Here is a 10,700-nt window from a genome sequence, read left to right as displayed (position 1 = left end):
TCACTGGGAACGTTTCCGTGAGGGCAACACTTCCTCCTCCTCCTCTTCCTCTTTACTGATGTTCTGTTCAGTCAGTCTTTAAACTTCTTTACATTTGTCTCTGGAGTCGTTTTCACTCCTGAACATTTTCACATGCAGCTGACAGCCGGACAGACTCTCCCTGTCAGAGAGATTTGACTTTATGTAAATGTTACAACCTGAACTAAAGACTGCAGAACAGGAAACAGAAAGCAGCAGGGTCATTTGGGTTGGTTTACGTCATCCTGCTGCCACCTGGACCCGACCTCCCATAAGCAGAAGAGAACACATCCAGTCTTCTCTTCTGTTCAGGCACACGCAGATATTCCTGTCGGGCTGTCTGGCCGGCGTCTTCACGACGGTCATCGTGGCTCCAGGAGAGAGAATCAAGTGTTTACTGCAGGTAAGAGTTCAGCGAGTGAACATCTGACGACAACATTCAGAGTCGTCTGCTGATTGATTACCTAAGTGATCGTTATTATCAGTGCATTCGAGGGGTTTAAACTTTGAGCGTGTGTGTTTGTCCAGGTGCAGGCCAGCGGGGGGCAGTCCAGGTATGCCGGTCCTCTGGACTGTGCAGTCCGGCTCTACAAGGCGCAGGGGATCCGCAGCGTCTATAAAGGGACTGTGCTGACTCTGATCAGAGGTGAAGGTCACTGCCACTGTGTGTGTGTGTGTGTGTGTGTGTGTGTTTAACCCCAGTGCAACAAACAAGTGACAAACAGGGAAAGAATTGACATTGCTTGTGGGGGGGGGGGGGGGGGGGGGCAGAACGCTGCAGGGCTGCCAGATGAGGGCTGCTCTTCAGTGCTCGGAGAAGAGAGACCATGTGAGAGGCTTCCAGCGTTGTAACACTAAACGTCAGTTTCAAAATGGAGATCAGCAGAACAGGTCGACTTTAAGTCACATGAAGAGCTCAGTTAGCCGCCTTCAATAAATCTCCATGTTTACATTCAGCCGTGTTTACGTCCATATAAGGAGATAAGAGAAGACGCCCTGATATCTATGAACAAAGACAAACATGTCGTCTGTGTTTGTCGTGATTATTGGATCCAAAGTGCAGCACAGATATTTTACAACCTCTCTCTCTCTCTCAGATGTGCCTTCTAACGGTCTCTACTTCCTGACTTACGAATACCTCAAAAACTTTCTCACACCTGAAGGTCAAAGGTGAGTAACCATGGTTACACTGCACACACCACTCGTGTAATTCACATGTAGTCAGGTGGTAAAATCTGTTGATCGAGTGCTTTCTTTGCAACTTATAACCACGTCCTAATGACCAGAAGTAGCCCAGCAACGGTTGCTATGGGAGGGAGCTCTCTCATTGGTGAGTCAGCGGACCAATCAGAGAGCCAACAGAAGGGTCCATTGAGAAAATATCCAGCATATGAATCCTAAGTTCAGTTAGCTGCACGTGCTGTAACTACAACAGTAAAGTTGTGCTTTATTATTACGAGGAAGTCTCTTGACCTCGTGTTTGATCAGACTTTGTGTTTGTGTCAGTGTTTCTCAGCTCAGCACGCCAAACATCCTCCTGGCCGGCGGCATCGCAGGAATACTGAACTGGACGATTGCTCTTCCTCCAGACGTCCTCAAATCAAACTTCCAGACCGGTGAGAAACGACACCGACACATCCACACACACTGTACAGGGGGGGGAATGTTTTGATGACTCATCAGTTTTGATTGGATGAAGGATCAGAGTTATTCACAATAAGGCGTGTAGCTGAGCTGATTGACAGGTGGGCGCCGTGTAACGGTTTGTCAGGAGGGACTCCAGCGCCCCCTGCAGGGACAGACGGGGGACTCCAGCGCCCCCTGCAGGAACACACAGGGGACTCCAGCGCCCCCTGCAGGACGTCACTCAAGCTTTGTCCTTTAATATTTACAGTCTGTGATAAACTGTTTAAAAAAAAAAGAAAAAGAAACGTGTAAACACAAACAGTGGACACATCCAATGCAAAGTCGACTGACCGAAATGTCTAAAAATAGACCAAAAATAGACCGTGTGTGTGTGTGTGTGTGTGTGTGTGTGCAGCTGCAGATGGTAAATACCGAGGTCTACTCGACGTGCTGAGAACGCTGCTCAGGGAAGAAGGACCTAAAGCTCTCTACAAAGGATTCAACGCTGTTTTTCTCCGAGCCTTCCCTGCCAACGCGGTAAACCTCTGATCATTCTCTCAGCATCATTTCACTTTTCAAACCCTCTGACACGCCCTCTTCCCTCCTGCAGGCCTGTTTTTTGGGATTTGAGGTGGCGTTGAAGGGACTGAACATCGTCGCTCCCAGCTGGTGAGCGAAGTCAGTAACGGGGTCACGTCTGTTTCTCTGAGACACACACTGTGTAATAAGTGTGTGTGTGTTTGGAGTCACGTCTTAAGATGCTGAGATGTAATGAAATCTTGTTTTTGTAAATGTTATTTCACATATTATTTTACTGACGCCACAGACGCACACATCTGAATATGAGACTTACAACGTGAATGTGAGGATGTATTTTTGAGTGAGAGCGAGTGATCTCTGTGTTTACAAACTGCTGTTTGTAAAATGTACATCTCCGTCCATTCAGTTCAGAGTGGGTTTTAATTTAATAGTTTTTTAAATTTCAAGCTCTGCCAAAAGTCTGAATTAATTTATTGAAAGGGGTCAAGATCTTTGTCCGGCCTGTGTTCGGGCTCAGTGGGACTTTCATAAGCTTTGTGATTTAAATGTTTGAATAAAGTTTTTAAAATTTCAAGAGTCTTCGAGTCGATGTTTTTGTGTTACAGTAGGTGCGGCAAGATGGGGAACAGAGATGCATCCTTTTAATAATGACTTAGGAATCCTTTTTCTAGTAATATGCAGAATTACAGCACAATTACTAATTACAAAAAAATAGCAAACGGTTGAGAGGTTGAAACCACACACATTCGGAAATAAAACTACAAATGCATATCCTGACTTTTCACTAAATTGTATTTGTTGTGTGTTGTAAAGGTCAAACGTGTGTGAAGTGTGTTGTTGTAAATCCACTCTGATCCTGTATTTGATCATGTCTATAAACCCCTCTATTTCAGCCCTGCTCAGAACAGGCTGTTTCTGTGTCTGTAGCTTTAAATATGTAAATGAGCTGTGTCTGACCACGCCCCCTCTCTGGAAGGGCTCAGGTGTACTCGGTGCTTTCTGGCTCCATGTCCTATTGTTTACGGTGAGAAGGCAGACTCAGGGGGCAGAACAAACACCTAGCTGTGGGAGTGTCACCCACCTGGGGGAGGGGCTACTGCCCTTTGTGATGTCATGATGGGAAAATCTCCAAACGGCCTGTTTGAGCACACATTTTCTAAAAGTGGAGCAGGCAGAAGACGGAGAAGATGGACTTTTCTCATCATTGGGGGGTTTATAGACGGACTAAAGACACATATTAGTGTTACAGAAATATGGTAAAGAGAAATTTTTTTTTCAAAATATCTGACCTTTAAATCCTTCTCTGAAGGCACCAACCTCTTGTTCGTGGAGTGTCCTATATTATATTGCTGTTAGTCCTTCAGGACAAACAAGAATTTATCTTGTTTGTTTTTCTAAACTCCAGTTTTATCCTGACAGAGTAACAAACAGCAGAACAGTTTCACCTTTGCTCTACTTCACCTCATCCATTACCCAGAGTTCCGCGCTTCTCAGCCCGGAAGTGGGTTGTGGACTACACAGTCTGACTATAACAAACGCGATTTCATCATTGTAACATCCTTCAGTGTCGTACAAGAAGCTTTGAATAAAAAAAAATAGACTTATGAAAAGGAAACGGTGATTAAACTTCGAAAATGATCAAGTTAAAAAATAACCGTCCTCTAACACTACTGTACCCACAACGCATTGCGCGACTTTCACTTCCGGGGTCAACGGCTATCCGCCTGTCAGCAGGAGAAAGGTGAGGAAAATGTTTGATCTTGTTGTGTTTTTTTGTTCTACCTCACTCTGTGGAGTCTTTTTTTAACATTTAAATAAACGGAGTTTGACTAAAGACTCACCTTTAAATCTTTATCTGTGTTTATAAAATCCACTTGTTGTTTTTCTTCACGGAAATAGAGAAAGAGAGCTGAATATAAAGCTGTCAGTTACATGACTGTCAGGACAGCAGTCACAGCATTTAGTCATTCATCAATGAGTCTACATGTATATTTAGAGAGCAGGGTTTTCGATTCATTACTGAACTGAATGAATAAACTATTAGTTAGCTCAGAGGCTAACGTGAAGTAGACATTTATAACCCTGATAATGTTAAAACATTAAACTGGTTAACTAGATGTGAAAGGGAGGCAGCTCCTCAGTCAAACTACACAGAATGAATGTTGGTGGTTTTAATTAAATAAAGAGGATTAGATCATGAATGTGATTGTTAAAATAAGACAAACCTCAGTGCAGAGATGTCAACATTAAAGGGGTTTTGAACATTTATTTGGGTAACCTGAGCGTCTATCAACCCACAACATGTGAACTAAATGAATCCAGTCATTTGTTTGTGGTCTGTATAAGTCTTATACAGACCTTCAGCGTTAACCCTTCCCTCTCTGTCCTGATGATTCCAGTTGAACGTGTGTGTTGATGTAGTGTACGTGGAGCGCTGTGATGCCCCTGGAGGTCAGATGGCCGTTCCCACAGTGCCCCACTTTGGCGTGGAGGCTCTCCGGCTCCCTGGTTATGGGCATGGTGGGCTCCTATTCATACCTCTGGACCAGTAAGTAGGACTGACGGTAGTACCCCCCCCCCCGATGGAGTCTAGACCTTGGTTAGTGATGGTGGTACCCCCCCTGGTGGAGTCTAGACCCTGGTTAGTGATGGTGGTACCCCCCCTGATGGAGTCTAGACCCTGGTTAGTGATAGTGGTACCCCCCCCGGTGGAGTCTAGACCCTGGTTAGTGATGGTGGTACCCCCCCTGATGGAGTCTAGACCCTGGTTAGTGATGGTAGTACCCCCCCTGGTGGAGTCTAGACCCTGGTTAGTGATAGTGGTACCCCCCCTGATGGAGTCTAGACCCTGGTTAGTGATGGTAGTACCCCCCTGGTGGAGTCTAGACCCTGGTTAGTGATAGTGGTACCCCCCTGATGGAGTCTAGACCCTGGTTAGTGATGGTAGTACCCCCCCTGGTGGAGTCTAGACCCTGGTGGTTGGTTTTTGTCTCTGGATTGGATCAGAACTAAAACAGAAAAGTGGATCAATGCATCGTTATGACATATATTTTGATTGTTTACTCGTGTTGTATGAAAGTTTAAAACTCTGTTGTCATGACAACCTGAGATGTTAGATCATGTATAAACACACACACACACACACACACACACACCTGATGTCGGCCTTTTTCCGGCCGCTAACAAACGCTCCTCTCCTTCAGAGTACATGAACTACTTGACCGTCCACAACCAAGAGGTTCTACTGGACCTGATTGACCAGCGGCCCTCGGACACGCCTCTCATCACGCTGTCCAATCACCAGTCCTGCATGGACGACCCGCATATCTGGGGTAAAGAAAGAACGCACAGTCTGACTTATAATTCTCAGGTAAAGCAGCCAGGTAATGGAGTTTGTTTTCACCAGGTGTCTTGAAGCTCAGGCATTTGTGGAACTTCAACCAGATGCGCTGGTGAGTTTGTCACATTCAGACGTTTCACTGATGACTTTGATTCTGCGTCTGATCCGTGCGCTCGTTTCAGGACTCCAGCAGCGTCCGACATCTGCTTCACGAAGGAGCTGCACTCGAGGTTCTTCAGCCGTGGGAAGTGCGTTCCTGTCGTCAGAGGTGAGGCCCCGTCTGGGTTTCACTTTTTGATCCAGTAGATGGCGCTCTTGAGCTCCGGCACGAAACCAAAACAAGCTGCTGTGTTATTGTGAAACACGTTGTGCATTCTTCCTTGAACTGTTCAGACAAGATATAATTAGGACGTTTAAAGTCCTTCTCTTAGAACGCCGGCCTCTCTGACGTGTTTCCTGTAGGTGATGGTGTTTACCAGAAAGGCATGGATTTCATTCTGGAGAAACTGAACCGAGGAGAGTGGGTGCACATTTTTCCAGAAGGTATGTTCCCCATTATTCATCACGTTGAATATATTTGTGTCATCTTTAGAAGTTCCTCCTGCTTCGTGTTCCGGGGGTCACAGGGGTCACGGGGGTCACAGGGGTCACGGAGCCTGTTCTAGTTTTAGTGGGAGTGAATAAAAGCTTCTTCTCTCCGTCCTCTTTAACAGGCAAAGTCAACATGACAGAAGAATTCATCCGGTTAAAATGGGGTAAGTTTGACGATTTATTTTGAAAGTCTTCGTCCGTCTGTGATGAGGACGCACGGCAGCTTTCAGATGATCAGCTCTGCTCTTTGTGTTTCAGGTGTGGGTCGATTGATAGCCGACTGCTCCCTCAACCCCATCGTCCTGCCGCTGTGGCACGTAGGTGAGGAACGCCACTGCAGAGGGCAGCACGCCGTCTTCTCACCCGTTCATGGAAGGTGGAGGCACCGTTTGTAAACGTTCAGACGCGGCCTCTTCACTTCACTGCACGCCACCTGAGAGCTTTACGTTTGTGCTAAAGGACAAGCCGATAATTTAGCACGCTAGCACAAGCTAACCCTCGGTGTCTGTCACCTGCCTGTCAAACAGGAAGTAGACCAACTCTCCACGCCAACGCAAAGCTCACCCTCGTTTTAGAACCAGCTTCGTCTGCTCGCCGTTTCGCCTCACTGACATTATGTTTTCTCTTCTTCGCCGCCACATCTGCGTCCGTCATATCTGCCAGATTCAATAGTGTCCAGCCCTGAACTCACCTGCTGCGCTCTCATTGGCTGGAGGAAACCAGCTCCAGCTCCAATCAGAAACGTCCACAGTCAACCAGAACGAATCAGAAGAGTAAAATCTTCCTGATTCCGTCCTGCTGCGTTCACACATGCAGCTCCTCGTGTACATATCCTCAGTTTTCTTTACTGTGAAAAAGCTTTGCTCGAGTGTAAGAAGCGAGAACCGACTGATGAGGAGGCAGAGCTTCATCGTCCTCACGGCTTTAATCCAAACTGCTAAATCTGGAGTTTTAGGAAGTCGGAAGAAATGCCACAAGCGATGGTACATTATTGTTGTTTTCTCTGATTGACTTTGTAAAGGGAGAGTAGATATAGATCAGCTCTGATAGAGACACTTCTCTGTTATATGATGAAGTCAGCAGAGAGAACTCGCCCCCTCATTTCTTCTTCTTCTGCGTTCTCAGGTTTGAGCGACGTTCTGCCAAACATGAAGCCCTACATTCCCCGAGCTGGCAAGGTGAGAGAACAACTCGCCCTGACCTAACGGCAGGTATGTTGTTACCTGTAACACGTGATGAGCTGTGAACCGGGGCTTTTCTTGCTTGCAGAGAATCACCGTGGTGGTGGGGAAACCGTTCAACCTGAAGGACATCGTTGAATCTCTGCGAGCTGAAAACAAGAGCCAGGTGAGGACGGGATGACTTTCACCTGTACACCGGATCAGAACACGTCAACGTGTATCTACAGTACTCGGGGGGGAAGTTTATTCTGTCCTTGTTATGGACAGAAAACATGTTTGCTCATCATAACTCTTTGGATAACGTAATTTATCTTTATCTTTATCTATCGTTTCGATCTTTCTCTCAGATGGAAATGAGGAAAATGTTGACTGACTTTATCCAGGGGGAGTTTTGGAGCCTGAAAACCCAGGCGGAGGCCCTCCACGGGCAGATCGAGACCAAGCTATGAGTCCCAGCCGTCCCGCTTAATCCTGCAACACTCCTCCCAGTTCAGCACGACTGAAGGTCGTTTACCCCGAGCCGAGGGTAACGCCTCCTCCCACACCACCTGATCCTTTGTGTTTTGGTACAGACTGTTTCTCCTCTCTGCTGGATCGTTGAACATTTCAAACTGGGAAGTCGTTTGAGTCTCAAGGTTTGAATGTTTTGAAACTTTTGGGGGGTTTTTTCTGAATATTTTGTGGGATCAGGATCAAAGCTGATTCAAGCTGGTGCAACACAAAGATTTCTAAAGTGGATGGAATCATGTTTTAATTCAACCTACAGAATCTGCACCTCAGTCGCTGCCCAGAACAGGACGAGTGTGTGAGCTGGACCGATGGACTCGAGCTACTCAAACACAAACCTGTGTGTGGTCTCACAAACATCACGTCTGACATTTCTACAGTCCATGAATCTTTCTCTCTTAACTGGACGTGTGAGCTTCTTAGCTGCGTCCTGGTTATTCTCCTACTCATACACTCAGAGTTTGAGTGATTCTGCCCGTATCTGAGGTTTCAACGCCTCAGGATTTATGAGCCGTGCCAATGCAGGAAGTTGCGTGTACCTTTAATGCACCAAGGCAGTAAGGGTACGAGTGTGAGCATTTATATTTTAAAGGATTAGAGTTTAAACTAGCTTTGTTTTAGTTGCCTAACCAACCTGGAAATGTAGTTTATTCTGCAGTTTACATGCAAGAAATGTGAGAACGGTCAAATGAGATGTAAAAAAAAAATTCAATAAAAAAAACGGTTGTTGTAAAATGTATTTCGGAGCATTTACAAAATCATCTGAAATTTAATTTTTTTTTAAAGACAACTTTACTCAGAACTGATGTTTATTATTATACTTATTGATAATATGAAGGGCTGATTAGATTATACATTTTTAATCACGTTTGAGATTTCATTATATCACATTGAAAAAAATTGAACTTTTAGGCTTTTATTTTGAAATGTACTGTCTTAAGATGAAAGTACTTGCTTGCTCTGTGCTTTCATTTTGAAATGCAGTAAGGCCCTTCCTGTTTGTGGACAGTTAGGGCATGAATTTAAGCCCAGAAACAGGAAGTGGTTAAGGATCCCAAAGTGAGGTCAAACAGCTCAAAGAAACCGTAACAAAGGTCAATGTGTGATGTCATCAGGTGAGCGGAAACAAAGGTCAATGTGTGATGTCATCAGGTGAGCGGAAACAAAGGTCAATGTGTGATGTCATCAGGTGAAATGAGACATTTCAAAGATGCAGCAGAGTCCTTCTTTTACATCACTGAGACTACAGGGAGACACTGAGGACCACTATCTATGGGGAGCCTGAAGGGACAAAATAAATACAGGGAGAGAATGTGACCTTTTGATCTTGAGCTTTTTCTTCTATTAAGTCCTTGCTGCTTTAAATCCGTCGCCATCAATGTTCACCTGAAGTTTAGATCATTTCTTTTCTGAAGAAGTTTTACAATCCGAGTTTTAATCCTGGAGATCGTTCCATCCTCTTCTTCCTTGCCACAGATGTTTCTAACTTATATTTAATCATAGGGATGAGTGGCTTTTATAAGGAAGGGAGACCAGGGCAAAGAGGTCTGTGCTTGTTTTCTACATGTCCTGCCTTACTGTGAATGCTTCTTACTGTACACGATGTGAATGCCTATAAAAGTATCTGACTTGTCATTTTCACAGTGTGATCTTTGACGTGTCAGTGTCACAATCCTTCACATTGTCTATCTTTGAATACCAAACTGAAGGTAAATGCACTAACACACTGGGGTCCAAAGTAGGAAATGTTCAGTACAATGTATGTTGTTTTTTTTAACAGCTCCGACTATTTTCCACGATTTTTATTAACTATGAACATGAACCTTGGCATTACTTTTTCAAACAAGCAGACTGTCTTTAACCATTTAATAACCTGAGTTAAATACAGAAAGCTTTTACAAATAAATTCACCACATTACAGACATGATTCTGAGAAAAACAAATAAAAAAAACACCTCAAAAAGAAGGACGTAAAAAAAAAGTATTTAATTTCCTTTTATTAAAGGTTTTTTTTTTTTTTATTCTGATCTACAAAGCCAAAATGTTTTTTCCGAGAGTTAGAACAAAATAGTTTCTCACTGTAATGATTGTGTGTTTGCGTTATTTTGGTAGAGGGCAAAATACAAAAGTTCCTCACGATAATATTTTTATAACAAAAATAAAAAATAAAAAATTCTAACTATAATTTTTGCCCGCAAAAAAAAAAAAAAAGTTTGGACACCAGTGATTTAACATTTATTCACAGATAGATCAGTGAACTCTTTAGAGACTTTCAATCTAACATTGATCAACTAGTGAAGCAGAAGGATAAAGAGCAGACACATTAAACTGCGCGCTTCACCGATATTTGACGGCTTACAGAGACAGTTCATCACACGAGCCTCTCCTTCATCCGACGTCACGTGACCTCGGATCGACGTCATCACCTGCTTCCAAGGCTCAGCTTCCAAAGATGGCGACGACAGGGACGATGCACCTTCAGCGCATCTCGGCCTCTTTGGCCATCCTGCTCGCTTTATTCAGCTTTTTAAACCCGGCGAAATGTGACGAGCAGGTGCCGCTTCTTCTCTGGACGAGCGAAGGGTGAGAAATGTCCATTTAAATGTATATATTTTTTAAATCGTCATGTTATACAGAGGAGAGGAGGATCTATGGACCGACGGTTTGACGCTCGTGACGACCGTTGGAAACCGTTAAGCTAATAACGGCTAACCTTCCCGGACATTATAAATCATATTCTGTCATTTTGAAGATTTAACTATTAAAGTAAAACTCTATCTTAATTATATTATGATATCTTAATGAGTGACAGGTGTATCATCACCTCTCTGTTTGTAATGTGAGCTGTCTTATTAATAGTTCATAAATATATACATCTTTAAATTATGAATATTCGC

At 44.1% G+C, this 10,700-nt stretch overlaps 3 protein-coding genes across 4 annotated transcripts in view; all 3 read left to right on the top strand.

Annotated features, from left to right (window-relative positions):
• LOC306833404 (mitochondrial carnitine/acylcarnitine carrier protein-like) overlaps positions 1-2,750 on the top strand; it is a 6,260-nt gene extending 3,510 nt beyond the window's left edge. Inside the window, exons 4-9 of the mRNA XM_079358650.1 lie at positions 331-421; positions 547-664; positions 1,116-1,188; positions 1,525-1,634; positions 2,060-2,181; positions 2,255-2,750. Coding sequence (XP_079214776.1) covers positions 331-421; positions 547-664; positions 1,116-1,188; positions 1,525-1,634; positions 2,060-2,181; positions 2,255-2,317 — 577 coding nt within the window. The 3' untranslated portion in view covers positions 2,318-2,750. The remainder of the gene's footprint in view (positions 1-330; positions 422-546; positions 665-1,115; positions 1,189-1,524; positions 1,635-2,059; positions 2,182-2,254) is intronic.
• A 936-nt stretch (positions 2,751-3,686) lies between these two features.
• tafazzin (tafazzin, phospholipid-lysophospholipid transacylase) lies at positions 3,687-9,480 on the top strand. Its single transcript, XM_079360028.1, has 11 exons — positions 3,687-3,925; positions 4,584-4,732; positions 5,388-5,516; positions 5,591-5,636; positions 5,707-5,792; positions 5,987-6,067; positions 6,238-6,279; positions 6,374-6,436; positions 7,241-7,293; positions 7,385-7,462; positions 7,644-9,480. Exons 2-11 carry the CDS (start codon positions 4,624-4,626, stop codon positions 7,743-7,745), a joined length of 789 nt encoding a protein of 262 aa, XP_079216154.1. The 5' UTR covers positions 3,687-3,925; positions 4,584-4,623; the 3' UTR covers positions 7,746-9,480.
• A 727-nt stretch (positions 9,481-10,207) lies between these two features.
• atp6ap1a (ATPase H+ transporting accessory protein 1a) overlaps positions 10,208-10,700 on the top strand; it is a 31,455-nt gene continuing 30,962 nt past the window's right edge. The window contains exon 1 of one of the 2 annotated variants that reach the window (XM_079359794.1): positions 10,208-10,386. In XM_079359794.1, the coding sequence (XP_079215920.1) occupies positions 10,256-10,386 (131 nt within the window). In that variant the 5' untranslated portion in view covers positions 10,208-10,255. The remainder of the gene's footprint in view (positions 10,387-10,700) is intronic. The other variant, XM_079359793.1, reaches the window with a different exon arrangement.

This window comes from Symphodus melops (assembly GCF_947650265.1).
Source record: "Symphodus melops genome assembly, chromosome: 13".
Classification (NCBI taxonomy): domain Eukaryota; kingdom Metazoa; phylum Chordata; class Actinopteri; order Labriformes; family Labridae; genus Symphodus; species Symphodus melops.
The sequence above is the reverse complement of the archived record's forward strand: the minus strand, read 5'-3'. Positions and strand labels throughout refer to the sequence as shown.